We start from the raw sequence: 25,767 nt of genomic DNA, 5'->3' as shown, positions 1-25,767 counted from the left end.
CCATAGCAAACAGACATTTCAATAAAATCCATCTGCATTCTGTTGAAGGGACTACCTGATCTCCCTGTGTCACTCATTGAGACTTGTGTTTGTTTTTCTACATTCATTTGTTGACAGGTTACACATCAATGACAATTCTTCGAAATGGCCTCCAAATCTGGAATTAAACTAATGTCGTCTAAATGACCTGACCATAGCATCCCTGCCTAAGTGAGTAGGTCCATGGAAATGTTGTGTCATTTGGGACAACTAACTTGTAACACTGGTTTTCCATCTACTGAAGCAAATGTAATTTTCATCCTTTCCACATCCTGCTCTAATCAAACTCTGTTGCTCTGCTTCACACACATTTTCCTGTATGGCTTTCAATTCCTCCTGGGTGTCAGCGATTGTGATCAGCATGGAAAAGACAGTGTACGCTTGAAATTTTTTAGTGAATGTTCCATTAAATGTACAAGCCACAATTGCACAATAGCATGACATGTCTTCTCTATACCCGTTACTGACTGTGACATAACCTTTGTCGCTCCGATGTGCTGCACATTTTATAACAGCAATGTCAGTTGGAAACTATAAGGCTTCAAGCAATCACCTCACTTGTTCCCCGTTTTTAATTGGGGATCCTGACAAGGTCATCAAAACTCTCTGTGACCATAACTGTCCGAAATCATGGACCACACCAAAGCCATACTGACTATCTGTAGATATAGTCACTCTCATTTGGGATGTCAAAATGCAAGCTACAGTAAGAATCAACTCTGCAACTTGTGATAAAGAAACTCCTTGTAGCCATGAAGCATCTACTATTTCTTGAATGGCACAAGCAGTTTAAGCTGCTCTTACTGAATCTCCATTTTTCTTTTGACATAAGCCACCCACAAAAAGCATATATTCAGAACTTATAAACGGCTCATGTTTTATATCAGGTCTTGGCTTCGTGCATAAATTGGTAACAGCAAGAAAGTCATGATCTAATTTATCTGATGCGTCATTTTCAGGAAGAGACATGAGGGTACTTGGGTTTAAAATCTGACAGCGCTTCAGATTGAGATTCTCAGCAGCGAGAATCTATTGCTCATACTTAGTCAATCTTGTGCTAGTCATATGCTGTATTTTTGTTCTGGTAAGCAAGGTTTTGACAGAATGAGGGACCATAACAGTTAATAGATGTCCCATCATTATGCTTTCACATCTCTTGAGATTAGCACTGACAGCAGCCACAACTTTAAGACAACCAGGCAATGCGGCAGCCACAGGATCTATTGCAATTGAGAAGTAGGCTACAGGTCTTCTGGCTTCACCATGCAAGTATGAATGCACTGGGAGTGTGCAGCCCTCCCTTTCAGTGCAAAATAATATAACACTCTTTGAATAATCAGGCATTCCCAGTGCCAGGACACAAAAGAGACTTTCTCAGCTCTAGGAAAGCTTTCATGAATTTGTTGTCCCATGGAATCCAATCAGGCACATCTCTGTTTGTCATGCACAGTAAAGGCTTTCACACCAAAGAAAAGGTGAGTATCCACTGTCTATAGTGGCCAACCATTCCCAAAAACATTCTGACTTCTCTTTGCATCACGGGAGGACCCATTCATAAAATGGCTTCCACTTTTTCTCATTACACGTTTTCGGTCTGATGTCTTCTTTTTTAAGGTGTGTTGTTCCCTAGGTCTTAGCTAAATATGCAGTAGCATGAATTTTGCACTGTGGATTTTATCATCCATATTTCATTTAAGCCGTTTTCAAAGACTTGCTCTATAACTCTGATGAACTCCCACCTATAAAGCAAAGTTTACTGCAACTCTATTGATAGTTACTATGGTTAGTTTGTAAGCACTGAAAATCATCCAGTGATTATGTAAAGTAATGGAACCATGGTGTGGATCTCTATAATCTGCATAACAGATATTGTTCCTTTTCCTTTCCGATTTAGGGAACTGTGAGGAGCTGAAAACGGATTGTGTTGCAGATGCTACAGGATGCAAGTATCTCTATTAAATGGTCTCTTGAAATCATATCATGAATATGCACCACCATTATGCTTTTTGTTCTTTCTTCTGTTCTTCTGTTGCCCTTTTCAAGATAATTATATTCAGGAAAGCTGAGATGCACACATCTGCTAATCCAGCCCGCTTGCTGGCAATAATAACTACAGGATTTACTGCAAGGACTAGAATCATTTGAAGACTGGGTGTGGCTGCCAAATCTTCAAGAGTGTAATCAGTCCTGTAAGACTTGACCTAGGAAAATTTCTTGTCATGTGAAGGTGAATTCAGCTCCATACAACTCAATTACCCAGCGGAAGTGTTTTTTCCCAATGAAGTTGGTTCCCTATAGGAAACCTGTGAGTTGGACCCTCTGTGGAACTGGAGGTGTGGGAGGAGTGCTTCCTAAGATCTAAACTGTGTGAGTCAAGCATCATTGTCTCCCCTTTAATGATAGCATATTAATATGGGATATGCTTGTGTCACAATACAAGCTCCTCTATTAGCCCTCCTCTTCACCCATCACATGTTGCAAACTGTTAATCTTTCCTTGCCTAGTTCCCTGTCTGGGCATGTATGAAGACATTTACATAAAATCCAACAAGCATGGTTTTGGGCATTATCTTTGGAAAAGTCCATGTGTACCAAATGTTCTCTTAGCAAGCACTGATGCTTAATTAGAAGTTTTTTTTGTGGCAATCTAAATATAAAGTTTGTAGAATCTTCTTTGAACTCTCAGTGCAGATCTGCATTGTTTCCTAAAAGTATTGATACTCCTAGAACAACTGTATTCATTTTCAAAAAGCTGCCTAACATACAGGATGTTCTGTTGCCAGTTCGAATTGTCCATCAAAGCCTTTAATTGTATTAGGCATGGGGCCCAATTACAGATTGATCCCATTTTACAAGCTCTTAACTCACATCTGGCATTTCCACAAAGACTTAGAAATAAAAAAGGTAATTTAATAATGCAGATATGTACTCTCTTACCAAACACCCCTCACAACTAAAGAAACATCTAACATAAAACCTTAAGAACTTTTCAAAATTTAGTTTTATACTTTGAAGTCCATTTTGGGCAAAATAGTTCCCTTAATAGTAGTTATTTAGAGGCTGGCGATGGGATACTCTTTTGCAAACCTTGTGGCTCTCTGTCTTCTGCATTAGAAGTACATTATAGCCAGAGGATGGAATATCCCTCGCATTTTGGCACTGGCAAAGTATCTTTTCTGCCACACTCTATATAAGGCATGTAATCTTTAATCATTAGAAAAAATGTGGTAAAAAAGTCAATCTAAATTGCCTGATCCAGGTTAGAGCAAATAAAAGACATAGCAAGTTACCTAATATCAACCACTACATCAGCCATAAATTTTAACAAAGGAACTATTCATAATAACAAATGAAAGGGGCAATGCCATGCCAGTGATATGGCAAATGTTTCTCTTTGGCCATGGTGTCACAGCCTCATTTCCTGACAGATACTCCTGGCCTGAGCAGACTCTATGCCCCCAAACGGGCAAATATTTGAACTTGTCCAGTTAGGAGAGCAATGAGTGAGATCTTTAAGTCCCTGGAGCTGAAGAAATCACACAGAGAATCTGAGACAGGAGAACCTGTTTGGCTGCACAGAGGGCAAGGGTGATGGCTTTTCTCTTTGTTGACCGAAGTGGATAGGTTAAGGCGCTGGGGAGACCCAATAGAATATAACTAGGAAATCGGGTTATCTCAGCATTGTACATTTCATTTTTGCCTGTTAGGGTGTCAGTCCAGTACCAGTGCAATTTAGGGCAATTCCAAAAGAGGCCACAATTATGCTAACAGCTGTCACTGCCACTTCGCTTCCACTTGGCAATTCTTGCAGGTGTGTAATACCAATAATGCATGATTTTAATTAAAATTACTTTTCCAGAGGCACTACTAGCTGAAGTGTGGGAGGGATACAAAATATACATTCAGTCCTTATCGGAGAACAGCTGCTCACACTCCAATTGACAGTGTACGCTGGTGATTTGCTAGAATTTGGGACAGTGGCAAGAGAGGCATATATATATACGAGAGGATGCCTTTCTCATTGTAATGGGTGAGAATCACTTCTCAAGGTTCGCTAGGGGCCTACTTGCAAAAAGGCATACTAAAGGATGTGTTAACCAGTGCTTAAGGGCAATATAGTGCCAATATTTAGTTTCAAGTAGGCCATAATTTGTCTTAAGTTTGGATAGTCAAGCAGGTCTTGTGGGTCAAACAAATCCTCTAGTCTTTTACAGTTGGTTTCATGCCAAGAAGAGAATGTTGTGCCATGAAAGGAGGGTGGGAAGCCTGGGTTTCCGATTATGGGAATAAGTAGTGAAAGAGGTATGGAGATTTTTTTAATCTAATTAAAGCCTGTCCCTTATCCCAAAAGTCACCGTAACCATTGGGAAGGTGTATACCTCTGGCAGGCAGTGTTTCTTGAGTAGCCAGGGTATTTTCCATTTGTGTATGCCAGCAATTGCTTGGTCTATAAACCAACAATGCTTCTCTATACTCTTCCACTTTTATTTCACCATGTATCTCAAGTGTGCCCCCTGATAGTAGCACACCAAGTGGGGGATACTCAGTACCCCCTATGCCACTGGCAGGTGTGCTTCCTAGCCAAGCATGCCCACTTGACATGCCAGGTAAACATGTTGATACATTGTGGGAGCATCTCTAGGACGTGTGGGGTTGGTTGCAGGGGGAATATTCGCTTTAAATAGAGAATCTTTTAGGAGAAGGGACATGTTGATGATTGCTATCCTGCAAATTCAAGATAGAGGACATCCTCACCAAGCTTGAAAAATGGAGCAGGCGTGGCCTGCAAGGATTCATAGTTGCATTCCGTTGTTTGATCAATAATGGAAAACAGTTGGACACCTAAGTATTGGACCTCATGAGTTGCCCAGGGAAAAGGAAAAAACACTCTCTAGCTGACTTCTCTCACCCAGTGGGATGAAGAAATTAAGGGGTTAGGATTTCTGCATTTAATCTTGAAGCCAGAGACTTTGCCAAACATCTCAAGCTCGTGCAGCAGCGGAGGCAAGGAACTATGGGGCTGGGTGATGGCTACAAGGACAGCAGGGCCAGTTTATGTACCTGGCCTACCATAGTTATCACATCAATTTAAGGATGTACACAGATCCATTCTGCTAGGGGCTCCATATACAGAGTGTAAATAAAAGGCATCTCTAACAAGTCCCTTGTGAAACCTGTAAAGGTCTAGACCCCCATGAAGCAGTGGGGCTGGCATAGCTGGACCAGACCCAGCTGCAGAAGCGTGGGCCTAAACCGGCCTTGACTAAGTCCAGTTGCAGGAAAGGCCAATATAGTCAGTCAAATGCTTTTTCGGTGTCAATCGGGATTAACAAACCTGGAATACACGATTGAGTTGTTTTATCAATAAGATGAAGGATCTGCTTAGTATTATTGCTACAGTTTCTCCCAGGAATAAACCTGGCTTGATTTGGATCTTCTGTCACCCCATCATGTACGGGCCCAAGCGAGCGGCAAGTATGGTAGTAAAAATTTTAACATCTACGTTTAGAAGTGAAATTGGATGCTATGAAGAGCAGTGAGTGAGATCCTTCCCAGGCTTAGGAATGACTGTAATAACAGTGGTGTCCATCGTACCAGTGAGGGTACCCTGCTCGCTAAAGGAATTGTACGATCTGGTCATTATGGGTGCCAACTTCGCAGCAAAGGTTTTATAGAAAGTGGTCATAATTCCATCCTGGCTCGGCACCTTGTCCAACTGGAGTTTCCTTATGGCTCAGAACTTCCTCCATTGTGATGTCCCTTTCTATGTGGAATGCGTCACTATCGGGTAGACTAATCAGCGGGATTGGGCTATATACTCAGAGGCCTCTGTGTGACTTAGCTGCTCCGCAAAGTACAACCCAGTGTAGAAACCTTCAAATTCCACCGCTATTCTTTCATCACGGCAGACTCTAGTACCAGACTGACCCTAAATTTCTGCAACTCTATCGCGTTGGACTTGCGCCCTCACCCGATGGGTGAGGATGCACCCCACCTTGTTGCCACAAGCATAGTACTTTGGCTTAGTGTGACAAGGGCGTGTTCTGCAGTGTCCATATCTAAGGCTACAAGTAGCTTCCTGGACAATGTGAGTTGGATTGTATCTTATTTAAACCAGATTGTCTGTAAGTATCTACTAAGGCCCTCAGTTGGTCCTCCAATGTGGACCAAAGTGTTGGAAAATGGGTTATTGGTAGGGCAGGTAGGTACCTACACCTAGCAACAAGCCACTAACCTCCACATAGGTACAGTTAGGTCTCAGTAAATTAATCCCAGCTCAACCCTTGGTAGCTTGGCAACGAGCGTCCAGGCTTAACTTAGGAGACAAAGTGTAAAGCATTCAAATATCACAAAACAGTAATTAAATAAAACACAGGAAACAGTTTAAAAATCCAAAACCAATTTATAAAAATAGTTTATATTTTTATCTTTAAAATGACACAAAAACTATTAAAATCGGTTCAGGGGAACCGGAGATATGAATTTTTAAAGAATTATTACTTTTCTAGCGCTTAGAAACAAAAAGCGCCAATCGGGTCATCTGGTTGCACCTCGACCGGGGCAAAGTCAAACTTTCAGGCCGACCGCGATGGAGCCCTGCTCGGCTACAGGTCGCGGGAGGCCTCGGTTAAAAAGTTACCTTCTGACTTAGTCTTTATTTTGAAGTTTTTCTTCACCGGGACGAACCTGCCAGTTGAATCCGACCTCCTGGAGCCCTTGTCCGGATACGCGATGTGGGTTTCCTCGGTGGAGACTTTTACCTTCGGACTTAGTCGTTTTTTCGAGATGAAAATCCTTCGACCGGGGTAAACCTGGATCTTGATCCGACGTCCATGGAGCCCTTCTCGGATACGATGGCTGGGAGGTCCCGGTCAACTTTTTACGTTCGGACGTAGTCTTTTTTTTGGATGTTTTTCTTTACCGGGACGAACCACGAAGTCAGGCCGGGTCGCGGTTGAGGCAAGCCGGCTAGAATTTCCGCGGCGGGTCGGTCCCTCTCTGGAGCTTTTTTCAAAAAATTCTCAAATCTTTTCCAAACTTCTGGGGCTTCACCCAGATGTTCTTTTAAGGTTCTTTTGGGGTCCACAGCTCACCCCAAGGGTCCAGAAGTTCTGTGATGGTCCTTGGGGGGTGCGGACTTCAACTCCCAGAATGCACCTGGCGCAAACCCCTTTTTGGCCACTGGACAGTGGTCAGCTGGTCGCTTTCTTCAGGAGTTGGTGCAGGGGACTCTGGTTTAGCAATTTTTCCCCTGTAGCAAACAGGGAGTCCCTCCTTGAACCAGTTGAAGCCAGGCAAAGTCCTTCTTGTGGTGAAGCCCAAGTGTGCAGCTGGTGCAGTCCTTCTGAGTGCAGGGTCCAGGTGCAGGCCAGGGGTCCAGCAGGGCAGTCCTTCTTCTTCTTTAGTTCCTTTCTTGTTGAATTCTGGAGGGGATCTGAGGTGTGGGTGCAGGTCTGCCAGTTTTATCCTTGCTCCTGGGTGAAAAACAGGGGGGTTCTGGTTCTCCAATCAGGGACAGGGTCGTCCCCCTGTGATGACCACTTCCTGGGAAGTGTGGCAAAAATCCATCCCAGAAGGCAGCAGTCTCTAAAAATCCAACATGGATGAATCTGATTTTTGGAGGTTACATCTGGCTGAGCCCACCCACTGGTGTGGCTAAAAATCATAAACACACCCCTCTCCTGCCCTCTCCTAATCTAATCAAGGGGGCACCTAATTGTCTGGGGTTGCAGGATGTGGGGGTGTTGCTGGGTGCTCCAAATGTCCTTCTCTGCCTTTGAAGACCAGTTTGGCCGCCCTCCCCCTTCCTGCCTCACCATCTGCTGAGGGGAGATTCTCTCCCCCAAGCACATTCCTTTGTGTGAAGTCAGGCCACTTCACACCTCATCAAGGTAGCCTGGCAGAAGCTGCTGCAGGCTGGCCAATCAGAGCACAGCAGCAAAAACAATGCAGAGCTGAAATTGGCAACTTTTTAGGTAAAGTCTAAACTTTTTACCTGAACAAGTTATATTAAATCCAACAACTGGAAGTTGTGGGATTTATTACAACAATTAATTTGATACCAAATTCTTGGTATGTAACATTTAAGGAGACTTTAAAATTTAAAATAAAGTCTGCCCATTCTAGCCTATGAAGGCCATTTACTTCAATGAGGGAAAAACGAATTTGGCTGTTTTTACCTCACCAGGGCTTATAAATCTATTTTTATAAAGTCCCTGCTTATAGTTACATGGCACCCAGCCCTAGGGGCACATAGGGCACACCTTAGGGGTGACATATGTAAAAATAAGGTAGTTTAAGACTTTGGAAGTACCTTTAATTCCAAAGTCGAATTTGCATATAACTTTAATTTAAAAGCAGCCAGCAAGGCAGGCTTGCTTTTAAAATTACACTGGGCACCTCAGCAGTGCACCTAGGTGTGCACCACCTATGCTGTGGTCCCTAAACCTACATGCCCTACCATATACTAGCGACTTATAGGTAGGTTAACTTAGCCAATTATAATTAGCCTAATTTGCATATCCATTTTACACAGAGCACAGGCCCTAGGACTGGTTAGCAGTACCCAGGGCACCATCAGAGTCAGGAAAACACCAGCATAAAGGGGAAAATGGGGGCAAAAAGTTAGGGGGCCTCTGCAATCAGCCCTGTTTTCTCACACAAAGTATCACTCTAAAATATCTATGTTATCATTGAAAGCAAGGTAGGCCTGTATGGTATTTCTAATATCTGAAGTGGTGGGGTTGTAAGCTCAGAACATGGGCTTGAGGCACTACATGTGTGGGGGTGGTAGCAGGCTGGATGCGCATAGGGTAATTGAGATTGGGGCATGGCCCGATAGGGCTGCCTCCCCCATGTCTGTATATGTAATAGTCGGCAGGAGGGGAGGAGTGGTGGAAAGTAATCAATCCTAGTATATGTCTGGTGTGCTGCACAAAAAGTGTAATCTTTTGTTGTGGGATTCCAGGATCTCCAGACGTCCATCAGTCCCGCTCTGCTTGCCAGTGCCATCTCTGTGTCATGAATTCCCCAGTTTTGCCTGTCCTTTGGGCCAAGCCATCCAGGAGGGCATCAGGCATTAAGTTGAAAATCCTCCAATTAAAACAGCAGCATCAGGAGATGTGAGCACCCTCCCCACTGCTTGCTGAATGATTCTTCCTGCCGTTCATTGGCAGTGTAGATGGTGGCCACAGAAAAGGTGTGTGTGTGGAGGTAATTTCGTACAAAGAAAGGGCTGCCAGCTAGCTCTAAATGTAACTGGAGCATCTCGCCCTGAAAGTGCATCACCATCAGGATTGACAACCCTGCTCTCTTCCCTGGCCCAGAAGAGAAGTACTGACAGTCAAACCACCTGGACTTCATACAGCCCCAGTCCCACTGGAGCTGATGTGTTTCCTGCAGGAGACACACGTCACAAATGGAGTCTTTAAGCATAGCAAGAAGTGCAAGCACTGGGGCATTGAGGCCTCAGTTGTTGACGCTCAGAATCTTAACCATAGTTTCAAACTGAAGGGAATGCCATTAGAAGCCCGGCTCCTGAGACCCAACAGGAAAGGATCCCCCTGATCCAGCAAGCATGTTGGTATATTGTGTGGGAGACAGTAAGTTCATCCAGACGTTGAGGTGTTCTTTGAGCATCGCATGAGTAGTGAAACATTAGAACTGGGGAAAACAGTTGCTCTGATAGTCAGAATCCAAAGTGTTATGAGGTCAGGGTCCATGTCACTGGCGTGGAACACGAGCAAGAAATTAGAAGGAGATCGGAGCTCTACTATTCCCCAAAGTAAGAATGTGGAAGGTAGGCAGCATTACGGGGAGGCTCACCTGGATTTCAACGAGGGGCCAAAGGAAGAGGGAGTTGTCTCCACCTCAGATAATGCAGACTGTCATCCACCAGCTCAGGGCCTAGCAGGTGCATCATTATCCATCATCATCAGACCCATGCATGATCCAAACAGGATTCCGGTTGATGCAGTTGCGGTAACCAAGCTGAACCACTCTCTATGACTTGTAGCACCTGTTTCTAATCGTGGCAATGAGAATTGAGCCGATGCTAGGCCCCCAATCCCAAATCTACAAGAATTCGGATCCAAGGATAGGTTTGTTAGTAACCAACAACTTCTAGAAGGGAGAAGGGGAAGGGACGAATTAACAAACAAGAAAACTTGCAGTGCTATCTTGCTCCGCAATGGCGCTACTTTGCAAAACAAAGTTGTCACCTCTTCACCTTTTGTTTTTATCAAAGATAGATGTTTGTGAATCAGTGCTTCCTGCTATCGTTAAAAAAACTAGACACACTGAAAACACCAAAAAAAGGCAATTACCAGCGGTGCATACGTTGACTATACAGTTTACAATAGGATACTTTTGATATGTTACACTTAAATGCTTCTTAAATAATAATAATAATATGAGAGCAGATCAATCAAATACTCAATAAGAATCTTCTGAAACTCTTGAAGAAGAAGTGGAAGTACTAGATAGAGTTAAGTCACTCCACACAAAACTCAGAACATAGAGTGAAGATAATGGCATTCCAAAACAAGTACTCAATATATATTTTTAGAATTAGAGGCATTCACAAGAAAATACAAAACAAGGTTTCTTTGAGCTCATAAGTTGGAAGCTAAACAACTCTCACAGTATGTTTGGGACGAGGTTGCTATCGGAATTAGATTACATTCAAAACTACATGAACTTGAAACAAAACATTTCAGGACACAAGGTTGGGATACCAGCTTTCCCAAGTTTGTGCTTTACAAATAGGTCAGAACTCGATTATGTACAACCAGACACAAGTTTGGGATACCAGCTTTCCCAAGCTTGTGCTCTGCCCATAGGTCAGGACTCAACAAAGTACATACACAGGAAACAGAATTGTTCTTGATACAAGGTTGAAGTTATCGTCACTCCCAGGATTACACTCTGAACTTTCACTGATACTTTAAAACATGATAATCTAAGAACCTATGTTGTATGGAGACACAAGGTTGGAATCTCTGAGATTTTCAAGGTTGTGCTAGGAACACGGATCAGAGTTAAGAGACACTCCCAAAGCAATCTAGAAACATGGGTACTGCTGAAACACATGTTGGAACTTAGGGCACTCCCAAGATATAATAGAAAACACTATAACACACAGTTCAAGATTGGAGTCATAAACACCCCAAAAGTATGTCAGAAAACACTGTAACAGTCAGGTCAAAAATGTAAGGTACAGGATGATTCAGGAGACAGTCTCCAGTCCATGAGCAAACTGTTCAGAAAACCAAGACTTGGAGAAAGAGTCCATAGGCAGTAACATGGAGATAACAGACAGGCCTGCAATGACTACTAAACATTAGTGCATACCAATCTGGGAAGAAAAACTTAATGTGAGAAGTACTTTACTGGAGTTTGAAAATAGCAGGGTGAATTGTAGCTCATGTAGGAGAAGACTAAGGGGTCTTGAGGGCCAGAATCTCGAAGTCATCCAAAAGGACCTGAAAGACTGGAATGTCAAGTAGTTTCAGTTAGACTTGGCAGATGGTGCAGGAAGGAAGCGAAGATGGTCTTGGTGCGGCAGAAGATGAGTTCAGGTACAAAGCTTGCGCAGAACAGGAACACAGGAGATCCAGGTGACTCATGAAGTGAGTGCAGGGAAGTTGCTTGCTCGGGACTTGATGAAACTCGTCTGGCTTCTTGATAGAGGTATTAAGGCACGCCCGATGAAATTTCAGAGGAGCTATTTATATAGGAAGCCATGAGTGTTCCAGGAAAGCATGTGCCTTATGTGGAGGCTTCCATGGAACCTAAGGAGAGTCAAGTGTCATCTACAAATGGGCATGGCTTACCAGGCAGCAGGTGGAAACACTGATTGACAACAAGTACAATGGAAGCCAAGTGCATGATGGAAAAAGTGCATAGCAACACACACACAGAAGGGTCAATGGTTCAGGCCCAGCGGGAGTGTGGAGTCATGGAGCTTTTGAGACAGAAAGGTGCCATGGAATGACGTGAGACCGGCGAGTAATACCCACCATGCATAGTACACAAGATTGAGTCATGACAGCGGGAGGCTGCCATCTGTCCTACTGAGCCCCGTTTGCAGAGTGAGTTGGGCCAGGAAGCCCTGAAGCCACATTTCAGCACAGGTGTGCTCATCGTCTCTGAACGGCAGTGCTCTCCCCCGCCAGCAGAGAGGCTGACCTCTGGAGGGGCAGCTCTGGAGAATCTCTGCTGCCTGCCGGAGTTCCACCTTACCTACTGCGCAACCTGAATTTTGAAAGGCCTCAATTCAGTGACAAAATGGTGGCTCTGGGGTATGCTGTGACGATGAGACAACAGAGCAGTGAGGGGCCCAACCGCCAGTGATTGAGGTGAGTCAAACATCCTACCCTCCACTGGGGAGAAATACATCGGCCTGTGCACCTTAGCCTTATTTGTAGCATGACTGATGCCTTACACAGGACAGACTGCATTGCCCCAGATCCCTGCAGCAGTGATCTTTGGCACAAGTGAGTGGAGGAGGCCCGCACAATTACATACAAGTGGCGCATCATAACAAGTTGATACTGAATATCTACTGTGACCACATTGACTACCATTGGAGTGGTGCTGAATACCCGTTCAGCTAATTGTGACGGGGGTGGATACACAGTGATCTCTACCAAGTACTGGGCCAATGCGAACTGCCCAACCCTGACCTGTTAGAGGAGCGGCGGTGATTGCACTAAATTGTCTTGTTTAGAGCATCCTCAATTGGCAATGCATGTGTAGAGCATCCTACAGCTACACAAGAGCACTTGGCCTGATGGCTGGAGAGTTTGAGTAACCACCCCCCACATTGGCAGACCTTCCTAGCTTGGGGCGCCAATGTTCGACTGATGACTGTGGCATTCAGTGTCTTTCTTGAAAAGGACCTTCTGCACCACATATAGATTGGTGGCAGCTATGGCAACTCATCGAGGGCAAGAAGATGCTGCCATTAAGGACATGCTATCTAAGTCTGTCACCAAACATGTGGAGTAGACCTGAGACCCCACATCTCCACCACAACCCCTTTCAGCTGTTCCACAGGAGAGCCATGTAGATGATGACACCCAAATTACACCCAGGTTTATGGAAACTCTTTTCCCCACACTGCGCTGCGACATAGCAGCCTTAAGCAGGAAGTAGCCCAGGATATCATGGTGGTCCAAATTGAGATGGGATGCATGGACCATTGACTTGATGCCTTGGAGCAGAGCAGCGACGCTAAGAAGGAGGAACTCAAGGCATGCCACTGTGAGCTAACCGAGCTCCGAGACCAGAATGTGAAACTCCAGTATCACCAAGGGGACTTGGAGAACAGGTCCCGGCACATCCAATATTTGAATGAAAGGAGTCCTCCTGCAAGCAGACTTTGGCAAGCTGGAAGATTGTCTACTGTCTTTTCCGCCACATAGTACCAGCACTCACTGACAAAGATATAATTATGGACCGCACTCAAAGAGAGAGCCAGCCCTCCAATGCCCCTGGAGCCATGCAGGACATACTAACCTGTCTATACCAATATCATCAGAAAGAAATGATCACATCCAGCATGAGGGGCCAAGGGCTGGTCAGGGGAAAAAAAGAGAGTCAAATATAAATGGGGACGTGTCCGTTTGTCTGGAATGATAAGACACATGCCATGCACTTCCTGGAGGAAGCCTAGCTGATCTTGTGATTGGGACAGCTGAGCAATGACCCTCCACCCTCACAATGGCAATGGTCTCGGTCCATGACTGCCTGGGTAGAGGGGTGGACCCGGTACCCAATGCAGAAGAAGAACAGCAAGCCCTGTGAGAGCGTGACACCGGGGTAGTCAGCACCCGTCGCATGCTTCTTCAGGATGAGTGTGGGGAAGTTCAAGGATAATCACGAATCTGCCGCCGAAGACCAGCTATTCCGACCTTCCCCTTCTCTGACAGCCTCCAGTGTCTTAGCGCAGATGCCGCCATTTTACAAACAGAACCTATTGGGCAGAACTTTTCCCTGCTGCAGTGCGGCTCCTGCAGGCAATCTGAAGGCACTGGTGCAGTGGAGCTTCACAAGAAGGCTCCTACATGGGCACCATGTTGAAGACGCCCCTAGAACTTTTTATTGAGTATATAAAAGGACACCTTTTTTTACCTTATTCCAAATGCATTTAGATTTGGGAACTTCCTTTATGGCACAAGCGTGCTGTGTAAAAACAATATTAACTGTAATCTAAAACAATACTGTGTTTTTCCTTAGATTTAAATATTGATCGTTGGATTATATTAACTATTAATGTTGATACTTAAAAGATTTACACTCTTTGAATAAATATGAAAAGGCTAAAGAATTGGAAATAAAACACTTTAACTCACATAAAACCTTCTCATTATTGACCGTACCAAAAGCCTTTAATTATTTATTGCTATTTGTTCAATGTAGATGTCTGCTACTTTATACTTCTTCTTGTCACGAACAAAGGTCCATATGTCCAGTGGTGTGGGTTATTTAATAATTACACCCGCAGAATAAGATATAGAAAACCCTGCTCCTTCACATATCGACCTCTCCATATCCCCCCTTATTTTTCCTTTTTATGGAATCCGAAACATACGTGATTCTTGTGTTCCACGTCTCTGTCTATTTATGAGCAGATGCTTGTTGACTGTTAAAATTGTCTGGTATGGTGCAGAAGGATTACTTACTACTTTGGCAAAAAGAACTCGAGGTGCAGAAATACATAAGTTACCATGAAAACCTAATTTCTGCTACTGCCTATGCCCTGCTACTTTTGACACCGTCTATTGGTTCTGGCAGCAGGCATTGCAACATCACAACTCAATTACAATAATTAGTCAAGTAGCTATGTCAATTTATTTTATTACAGATGACTATTGATGTTACAGATAGATTGTGATGAGAAAATTAGGGACACTTTTTTTGGTACAGAGAGTGTAGTGTAGGCTTTTATTTACTATTTCATCAATTCAGTTTCTTATATTCAACTAGTTCATTATGCAGATGCAATCCAGGTATTCCTAAAGGTCAATTCAAGTATAGAAAGTACCACCCTTAGATTTTGTGATGTCCATTAATCTGCTGAAACTAAATGGGAGCAAGACATGCATACTGCTTTTATTCCATGACTCACCAATATGGCAGTTTTTTTTAACCATCAAAATCAAGAAACGGCCACAATCCCCATAAAAATAGTTAAGTATTGGGAGTCAAAATTGACTAAGGGATTACATTCACTTTCCAAATCAATACTGTAGTTCAGTCCTGTTTCTTCAAAATTCAACACGTTGCACATTAGTTCACTTTTTCCAAACAAGGATATCAATATGAATGAAATTTGTTTCAGCTAATTTGAATTACTGTAAAACTAAACATTCCGGTTTACCTAATAATTTACAAACTACAGCTTGACTAGAAGGCTGCAGCCAGGTTATGTCTTAAAATGAGACTGGCCTACCATATATATATCTCTCCATGGCCTCACAATGTATATCTGTTGCCAGGAGAATACAAATTACATCTTTATCCCTCCAGCACAAAACGGTCTCAAATGATATTTTGGCTTGCTTACTATATTTCAAAATATATATATATACACACACACACACCCTGTCCACTATGCAAATTAGTTGAAGAAATCATGGTGACCAAAGAATAGTGTCATATAAAAAGGAACACGAAATAGGATATGCCTTTTCAACTGTTTCTGTAGAGCTCTTCATAGAAGCCACAGAAAAGTTAATGTACTCCGAAAATCTAGCTCTATTAAAGCTAACATGTTTCCTAATTTTATGTTGGCAGTTTCTACAGGGTTAAGATACTCGTCGGCGAATACTGAGCGTCACAAAAAATCTTTGCCCACTAACTGATGACAATATCATTTTATTAAGATATTTACAGCACCCTCCTTTTACAACCTAACCAAAACCAAAAATAATAACATTAAAATGTACATATTTTAAAACATGTTCAGGGCAACAGAGTTATTCGGCTTTCTATATTTTCGCATATCAATGTACAATTTGTATTGAAGTTTGCTTTGCGATTTAAAAATGTTATATTTTGACTATGGAGCCCTTTAGGGGCCCTGTTTTTCTGTAGTACTGAATTTAATTCCTCTGTTACAATGCAGGCAAACTTATTAATCATCATAGGAGGAGCTGCAGTAATATATTCTGTGTATTTCTGCTCGTTTGAGTCCAAAATGACTGTGTGCTGTGGTTTGTGATTTTGAGTGACTAGGTCGTGCGAACCTGTTAAGGTCCAATGTTCATTTGCTTGACTCTGTACTTTGCCCTGTTTGTGCTCCAGACAGTGGGCTGCCAGAGAAGCTCTCTGCTTCACATTAAAACTCTCGTCCTCTTGCTCTTTAGGCCGTGAGTCACCATGTTTCATTTTTCCAGTCTGAAGATCTGTGTTCTAAACGCAGGGAAGGAGTAGCAGACGTGTTACACAAACAGCAGCTGGTTACACTTTTGTTTTAGTAAATTTCCTAGGGAGTGGGTAGTGCCCTCCTGGGAAAAGTAGCTTGTCGTGATAGCTAAAAAGAATAGTTAAACTAGTCAGATGACACTTGTTAGAACTGCAAAGAAATGATGAGTGGTTCGTGTCTATTTTGAAGTTAGGAACCATCCGTGTCTTTGAAAGGATTTTCATTTGGAGCCTGCAGCTGGCATCAAAATAATGTATTCCACTCTAATGGCCGAATAGAAGTTAAATGCTAAACACGTTTCAAGTAAATGGGTTGGAAATGGTGACCGTGTCCATAACATAATATAAATGTTTTATTATGATTATGGAGCCCCCGTTACGGCTCTGTTTTTCTGCAGCACTGAATTTAATTCCTGCATTACATTGGAGGGCAACTTATTTATCGCTATAGGAGGCTCTGCAGTTTTATCTTCTGTTTTTTTCTGCTTCTTTGAGTCCAATGTGGTTGTGTGCTGTGGTCTGAGATTCTGAGTGCCTAGCCCGTCTAAGCCTATAATACTCCGATGTTTCTTTGCCTGACTCTGTATTTTGTCCTCTTTGCGCTCCAGACAGTGGGCTACCAGAGAAGCTCTTTGCTTCAAACTAAAACTTTCATCCTCTTGCTCTTTAGGCCATGGGTTGCCATGCTTCATCTTTCCAGTCTGAAGATCTGTGTTCTAAAAACAGGGGGGAAAAAAAGGAAACATGTTACACAAACAGCAGCTCGTTTCACTTCTGTTTTAGTAACTTTCCTAGGGAGCAAGTAATGCTTTCCTGGGGAAAGTAGTATGTCGTGAAACTCAGCTAAAACGAATAGTTGAACTAGCAAGATGACAGTTGTTAGAACTTCAAAGAAATTATGATTATCCCTTTGTCCCTACCGCCAGGAAAATTTACATAGTGAAGCCCCTGTGACTCCAATCATAATAATTTCCAATGCATAAAATCCCATCCCCACTTCCTGTTCCTTTTTGTGCTCCATGATACAGGCAGGTGGGGTGCACATGCTCCAGCGTTTGTGTAGGCTCCCTTTCCGCTGCACTGTGTGGCAGGTTTGGGGTCCACGCAGCCCGGGCTCTTGGCCTCGGCATATATGCTGACTTTTTTCTACTGTGGAGTTAGGGTTTCAGTGCAGGGGTCGGCATAATCCTAATGGAAAGGTGAGCAGTGCTCATCTGCCTGCAATTCAGGAGATGAGAACATTCTTCCTCGTCTGATAAGCAGGGGTGGCTCCTCTGTTAGGGTACAGGAGGGACCCAAACCCCCACCCCCCCAGCAGCAGAAGCTGCAAACCTTTCAGAACGGAACAATAATAAACTTTATTATCCTTTCGTTCTGCAAGGGGTGGGGCCATAAGAGTGACTAGCAGTGAGGGGGGGGGTGCACAGCACTCACCCTCAGCGCGCATGTGTGTTTGGTCAGCTATCTTGGGCTGGCTATTAACACACATGCGCAGTAGGTTCTCTCCAGCACAGCAACACAGTTGCCGGGCTGGAGAGAACCTGCACAGGCTCCCAGTCTGCCTGGGAGTGCCCTGGCTGGGCACTACCAGCCAAGCCGGATGCTGCTCTGAACAGTGTCAGGATTGGCAAAAGGGCAGGCTGGGAGCCTGTGCCTGCAGCAGCGACAGGAGCAGGAGGAGTGGCGGCAGAGAAGGTACATTTTTTTTTTTTTTTTAAATACTTAAATGTACCTGCCCGCTCCATCCCCTCCTTTCCTCCTCTCCCTCCCCATCCCCCTCCCCCCTTGCCTGCCGCTCCAGCCCTGCCGCTTATTAGCACTGTAGCCACAACTGCTGGTCAGAGGTTGGAGGTGCTCTCATCGAGCCTGTGAGTGGACATGTCTTGGTTGTTGGAGAGGGACAGACTCCTCACCAATCAGCTTTCTTCCCCAAAGTACACATATTTCTGACAGTCTTACTGTTGTGCTGCTTTGTGTGGAAAGAGTCTTATGGCAGCCTTTCTGCATGTGTTTATCTACTAATTAGAGATTTCCTTATTGGTTGTTGTGTTTTCATGTGGCATTGTATTAGCTTGACAAGTTGTTAAGCATTTTTACAGGTTGGAAAGTTTGGCAGGAAATCTTATGCAATGGTGGCCTTATGGAACTATTTATTTGAGTGTTTTTTTGTGCAGTAGGTTACTGTATTGATATGATGGATAAATGTACTGCAAAGAGGAGAAGGTCACAGTCCCCTGATTCCGAGGAAGAAAGTGATTATAACCAGGATGTGCCAGCAAGGAGTTCTGCTCATGCCTTGACTGGTGTTTCAATGTCCCTGTCAGTCTTGGAAGTACAGGTGATGATTGATGGTATAGCCTTGTCCTTCAAACATAAGTCTAAGCGTTCTTCAGCCCTGCTGGATGTGAATCTGAATTCTGAAATGTGGTGCCTTGTAGACATTTCATATCCAGGGAAGAACTGGTGGACATTCTGGTGCATATCAGAGACAATCTGGGAATAGTGCCACCTCTGGTGGAGGGGCAGTTGAGGATCTTTTTACACAGTTCACTAAGCCTGTGGGACTTGCTATGCCATTGCACATCAAGATTAAGGAGGGCAATTTCCAGATCTTGGGAAGAGACTGACCATTGCAGATTCCCTGCTTTCTTCAAAACTCCTATGCCTTGGAAGAGGGGAATAAGCTGTTGCCACATTTTGTCAAGGCTGATTTCATCCCGGCCCCTCACATTGGTCACTCTTTATTAAATCCAGATGACAGTTTTTCCTCTGGTCATGTGGATTGCATGGTGGATAGTGAACTTAAAAAATCTTTCACAGCCTCAATTATTATATTCTCAGAGCAGCTTCAGGCTCAATCCTTGGTGAAGGATTTTGAGGTTCTGGTGGAAGCCATGCAGGAGGGTCCGAGCATGACAGATGGGCTAAGTTCCTCGCTGATGTGTCAGCAGATGTCATTAAGGTGGCTTCAACATGGCTAGACCAACCTCTGGTTGTGGGACTGGAAGCCGGAATTAGAGGAAAAGCCATCTTTTCTTAAATTGCCATTTGAGGGATGCAAGTTGTACGGTAAGTGTTTGGATGGTTGGATATACAGGGAGTGCAGAATTATTAGGCAAGTTGTATTTTTGAGGATTAATTTTATTATTGAACAACAACCATGTTCTCAATGAACCCAAAAAACTCATTAATATCAAAGCTGAATATTTTTGGAAGTAGTTTTTAGTTTGTTTTTAGTTTTAGCTATGTTAGGGGGATATCTGTGTGTGCAGGTGACTATTACTGTGCATAATTATTAGGCAACTTAACAAAAAAAAATATATACCCATTTCAATTATTTATTATTACCAGTGAAACCAATATAACATCTCAACATTCACAAATATACATTTCTGATATTCAAAAACAAAACAAAAACAAATCAGTGACCAATATAGCCACCTTTCTTTGCAAGGACACTCAAAAGCCTGCCATCCATGGATTCTGTCAGTGTTTTGATCTGTTCACCATCAACATTTCGTGCAGCAGCAACCACAGCCTCCCAGACACTGTTCAGAGAGGTGTACTGTTTTCCCTCCTTGTAAATCTCACATTTGATGATGGACCACAGGTTCCCAATGGGGTTCAGATCAGGTGAACAAGGAGGCCATGTCATTAGATTTCCTTCTTTTATACCCTTTCTTGCCAGCCACGCTGTGGAGTACTTGGACGCGTGTGATGGAGCATTGTCCTGCATGAAAATCATGTTTTTCTTGAAGGATGCAGACTTCTTCCTGTACCACTGCTTGAAGAAGGTGTCTTCCAGGAACTGGCAGTAGGACTGGGAGTTGAGCTTGACTCCATCCTCAACCCGAAAAGGCCCCACAAGCTCATCTTTGATGATACCAGCCCAAACCAGTACTCCACCTCCACCTTGCTGGCGTCTGAGTCGGACTGGAGCTCTCTGCCCTTTACCAATCCAGCCACGGGCCCATCCATCTGGCCCATCAAGACTCACTCTCATTTCATCAGTCCATAAAACCTTAGAAAAATCAGTCTTGAGATATTTCTTGGCCCAGTCTTGACGTTTCAGCTTGTGTGTCTTGTTCAGTGGTGGTCGTCTTTCAGCCTTTCTTACCTTGGCCATGTCTCTGAGTATTGCACACCTTGTGCTTTTGGGCACTCCAGTGATGTTGCAGCTCTGAAATATGGCCAAACTGGTGGCAAGTGGCATCGTGGCAGCTGCACGCTTGACTTTTCTCAGTTCATGGGCAGTTATTTTGCGCCTTGGTTTTTCCACACGCTTCTTGCGACCCTGTTGACTATTTTGAATGAAACGCTTGATTGTTCGATGATCACGCTTCAGAAGCTTTGCAATTTTAAGAGTGCTGCATCCCTCTGCAAGATCTCTCACTATTTTTGACTTTTCTGAGCCTGTCAAGTCCTTCTTTTGACCCATTTTGCCAAAGGAAAGGAAGTTGCCTAATAATTATGCACACCTGATATAGGGTGTTGATGTCATTAGACCACACCCCTTCTCATTACAGAGATGCACATCACCTAATATGCTTAATTGGTAGTAGGCTTTCGAGCCTATACAGCTTGGAGTAAGACAACATGCATAAAGAGGATGATGTGGTCAAAATACTCATTTGCCTAATAATTCTGCACTCCCTGTAGAAATCATGTAAGGATAAGAAACACACCTGGTCCTGCACATCTTCTTCCAACAAGTCATCGAAGAATTGGTATTGCTCCAATTCATTCTGTTGTAAGAGTTTTCAGCTTAGGAAAGGCAAGCAGTCAGATGTTCCCTCCGAGGCGGGGCCCTCAAGTCAGTGGTTCTGACTACTGAAATCCGGTAGACACAAGTCCTGGAGATGAATAGCTGGCAGTGTTTCTTTCAGCTTGGGTGCTTTCCATTTTGGACACTTGAGTGAAGAGGATTGTACAGCATGGCTATCTAATAAGGGTCCCTCCTTACTCCAGTTCCTAAAGGTCCCATGAGGAAGAAAGCTCTGCAGGCTGGTATCATTACCTTTTTGGAAGAAAGGGAGATAATCCTTGTGCTGCTAGATCAGGTCGGCCAGGGGGTTTACTCTACCTCTTCCTCGTATAGAAGGTGTCAGGGGAATTACGGCCTGTTTTGGATCTAAACCACCTCACCGAATGGGTGGTGTCCATTCCATTTGAGATGCTGTCTCTAAAGCAGCTCATTCCTCTGGTATCTCCTGGAGACTTCATGGCAACAATCGATCTTTAGGATGCGTATCACCACATATCTGCCCATCAGGGGTTTCTAAGGTTTGCTATGGTATCAACTCATTTCCAGTCCTAGGTTTTACCATTCGGACAGAAGTCCGCTTCATGAGTATTTACCAAAGTGTTGGCACTCCTGGTGGCCATTTTTCCTCTTCAGGGGATTTCCATTGTCTCTTATCTGTACAACTTTTAGTCAAGGGGGCATCTCTTCCTCTGACTTATTTACATATGGAGAAGGAGCTGGCTCTTTGGTCAACTGATGGCCTCTTAGTGAATGTGAAGAAGTCACAGCTGGTCCGACAGCCTATTGCATTTTCATTGGAGCCCATTTCTGGGTAGATCTGGGCATTGTGACATTGCTAGAATCGCTGTTGTTAAAGTTTCCTTTGCATCTGCATGCTTTGTTGTAGGCGCCTGTTTAGTTCGGTCTTGGTCTGGATGAAGGCACAGGGCAATCTGGCAGCCACAGTGTTTTTGGTACCCTGGGCCATATCAATGTCCTCATGAGGTTCATCCTGAGGCAGTGGGATCCAAATGTTCAGGATTTATTGTGTCTTCTTAAGACAGTGGAGATCCAGAAGGAACTGGGCTGGTAGTTGGTTCCTTCCAACATCCTGAAGGAGGTTTACTTGTTGTCTCCAGACCCGGTGATCATCACTACGGATGACAGAGAAAGCGGTTGGGGGCCTGGTCAGAGACTTCCACATCTGGAACAACTACCAGAGTGCTCGATCTTCAAACTGGGGGCATTTAATCTGGCCATCCTTCACTTTTCCCCTCGGCTAAAGGACAAGGACATCGTCATTCAGACAGACAACACTACTGCCAAGGGATGTCCCGGGGGGGGGGGGAGGAAAGATCTGTCTTTGTCTGCAATTGTGGATCAGATGTGACTGTGGGCTCAGTTTACTGTGGGTTCTCTCAGGGCCATCTTTATTAAGGGAGTTCTGAATTGTCAGGCTGATCGCCTGAGCACAGAGATTCTGTCCTCTCAGGACTTCTGTCTTTCTCACCAGGTGTTTGCCAGGGTGTGTCGGTTGTGGAGTCACTCCTGAGATGATCTGTTTGCGAGCCATTGCAATGCCCTTCTTCCCTGCTATTTTTCCAGAGGTTAGGAGGAATCAGTGCCAGGGGCGGGTGCCCTGCTATGTCCTTTGCCAGGGGGCCTTATGTTCCCTTTCCCTCTGTTTCCTTTGATTCAGAATACGTGATTTATTTATGAAGGGAGGGGTGCAGGTTGTTCAGGTGGCTACAGCACTGCCCTGCTTTATGTGGGTTCCTCTACTGATGGAGATGAAGGAGGGTCTGGAGTGGCAGCTCCCATTGATTCCCTCTCCCCTGAGATATTGGTTTCTCCAGATTCAGTAGTAGGCGAAACTCAAGTTGACTGCTTGGCGAACCGGGGGGTTTGATGTTGCCAGGTCTACTGGCTTCTGTTTCATCTTAGTTGAAGGCTTCCAGAAGGCTGTCTACTTCGCTCTTCCTATGGGCACCATTCAAAGACATTTCAGGATTAGTGTGATCAGAAGAGTTTGGTTCCTTTTTCTGTTTCTTGTCCTCAGGTGCTAGAGTTTCTCCAGGATAGTTTTCAGTTGGGCCTTAGTCTTGCCTCGCTTAAGGTTCAGTGGGCGGTTGTAAAGGCTTTTGGGTCCCTTGTGGTGGTCTGGTGGACGATCAGGGTCTAGTCTCCAGGATCTTTAAGGGTTTTTCAAATCTATGTCTGGTCCCTCAGGTGGTGTGTCCTTGTTGATATCTGCAGCGGGTGTTGCAGCCTCTACAGTATCCATGTTTGAGCCCTTGTCTTCAGTGGGGATACGTCTTCTGACATTCAAGGTCTTCTTGGTGGTGGCTGTGACTTTAGCCCACAGCCTTGGGGAAATGGACTCTGTCTTGTTTTACTCCTTTCTATTAGGTGTTTGAGGACAGGATTGTTCTTGGGTTGGGGCCAGGTTTTGTCCCCAAAATCAACTCTATGTTTCATCTTCAGCAATAAGTGGTTCTTCAGGTGTTCCTTTTAGATCCTCAGTCTCCTAAAGGGGTAGCATTTCACTTGCTTGATGTTCACAGGACAGTTTTGATTTACCTTGACCAGGAAAAGGAGTTTCGGGGCTCCATTACTTTATTTGTTAATTTTGGTCGCACCTGTATAGGGGATAAGCCTTTGACTCAGACCCTGAGCAGGTGGATCAGGTGTGTGATTATGCAGGAATATAAGCAGTTTGGTTTGTCTGCTTCAGTTGCTGAGTTGCAGGGTGCTTAGTTGCAGGAGATTTGGCGGGCTGCCGATTGGGTGGTTCCTTCTACCTTTGTGACTGATTATTGGGTGATCCAAGGTCCGGAAGTTCCGGATTCCTTTGGTTGTCCTGTTTGGATACATCTTACTATGTGATTCATCACAACGAGAGGGATGAAAGGGTAATGCTGCGTTTACTTACCAATAATAGAATAACTCTGAGTCCTTCCCTCAGGCCCTCCATTGCACCCTATGTGACCAGTTCAACTGTGTGGTATTTACGCTTGGTAAGAAACATGAAGTAAGGAGATAGGATAGGATTTTATATGTTGGAAAATATTGTTATTGGAGGCACAGGTTTTTCACTATGTGATTCATCATGCTGAGAAAAGGACTCACAGCAATGTTATTACTGGTAAGTAAACACAACATTTGTTCATGATCATTCTGAAGTTAAGAACCATCAGTGTCCTTTAAGAGACTTTCATTTGCAGCCAGCAGCTGGAATCAGAATAATGTATTCCCCTCTAATTGACGAGTACAAGTTAAATGCTAGGCATTTTTCAAGTAATTGGATTGGAAATGGTGACGTGTTCCTAACGTGTGACCATTGTGACGGATAGCACTTGAAATGCAGACCTAACTTAATGATGTGTTTAGACAATGCATGAAATGATTAATTTGAACCTCCTAACAATCCATGTGACATCCACAAGATTCACCATATAGGACGGGGTGACAAAGGTATTAAAGCACTCCCTTTCATACATCTGTATGAATGAATGAGCTCATCATAATCTAACAATGAGTAGCAGGCACAGAGAGGCTCACGAAAAATTAATAATTCCAGCGGTATTACATCCAGCACTTAAGAAAGATCATTGAGTGCATGGACAATAGAGTTTCTATCTTCTAATCAGCAACTTTAGGATTAGTGTCAATAATATGAAGACAAACCAGAGGCTTTAATAGTCAGTTACTGTGGAGAGTAAGGCCATAATACTCATTTACAGAAGACAGTGAGGTTATAATAGTTGATTGCAGTAGACAGTGAGGCTTTAATAGTCATTTACAGTGAGGCTATAATATACGTTTACAGTGAAGGGTGAGGCTGTAATACTCATTTACAGTATACAGACCGTTATAAGTAATTTGCGGTAGAAAATGAGGCTTTAATAGTCATTTACAGTGGGGAGTGAAGATTTAATAATGATTTACAGTGGACAGCGAACTGCACATTTACAGTGGACAGTGAAGCTATAATAGTCATTTACAGTGGAGAGTGAGGCTATAAAACTAATTTACAGTGGAGTTACAATAGTTAATTGCAGTGGAGAATGAGGCTATACTAGTTATTTGGAGAGAACAATAAAATAAATTATCTGGATATACAGTTAGGGGAACATAGGTAGATTAATCTGCCCTTACCTCTGCTGACTTTTCCCGCATCCTGACAAGATGTTGATCCTGTTGAATGAATGTTGAATATATTCCTTCTGTGGATGGCTGTTTTGTTGACAATATGCGTTCAGCTACTTCCGGCGGCAATATGTCATTGTCATGCTGAAGGAAGGAGAAGTAGTTAGTCATGAACACTGCCATGCCATGATAGGAATCACAATGTAATATGCTCTGCGCAAAAGATACTATTGCATGTGATAGTGCATGTTAGAAATACACATAACATGATGTGCTTGTACATGAGTTATACACTGTAACTTTTGCACGCTTCTGCCTAATAACAGTGTGTATTTCTTATATGTGTGCAAGGAGTAAATATGATGTGAACATGGAGCTTGCATAAAAAGATGCAATGCTAAAAGA

The 25,767-nt window shown here is 43.7% G+C and overlaps 1 protein-coding gene across 1 annotated transcript in view; it reads right to left on the bottom strand.

Moving 5' to 3' along the window:
• Positions 1 to 14,882: 14,882 nt before the first annotated feature.
• The window catches only part of ARAP2 (ArfGAP with RhoGAP domain, ankyrin repeat and PH domain 2), a 1,093,539-nt gene continuing 1,082,654 nt past the window's right edge, over positions 14,883 to 25,767 (bottom strand). Inside the window, exons 32-33 of the mRNA XM_069202133.1 lie at positions 25,372 to 25,506; positions 14,883 to 17,185 (exon numbers count right to left, since the gene is read on the bottom strand). Of these exons, the coding sequence (XP_069058234.1) occupies positions 16,832 to 17,185; positions 25,372 to 25,506 (489 nt within the window). The 3' untranslated portion in view covers positions 14,883 to 16,831. The remainder of the gene's footprint in view (positions 17,186 to 25,371; positions 25,507 to 25,767) is intronic.

This window comes from Pleurodeles waltl, chromosome 1_2, assembly GCF_031143425.1.
Source record: "Pleurodeles waltl isolate 20211129_DDA chromosome 1_2, aPleWal1.hap1.20221129, whole genome shotgun sequence".
NCBI lineage: Eukaryota > Metazoa > Chordata > Amphibia > Caudata > Salamandridae > Pleurodeles > Pleurodeles waltl.
Note: the sequence above shows the minus strand (reverse complement) of the source record. Positions and strands in the feature narration are given on the sequence as shown.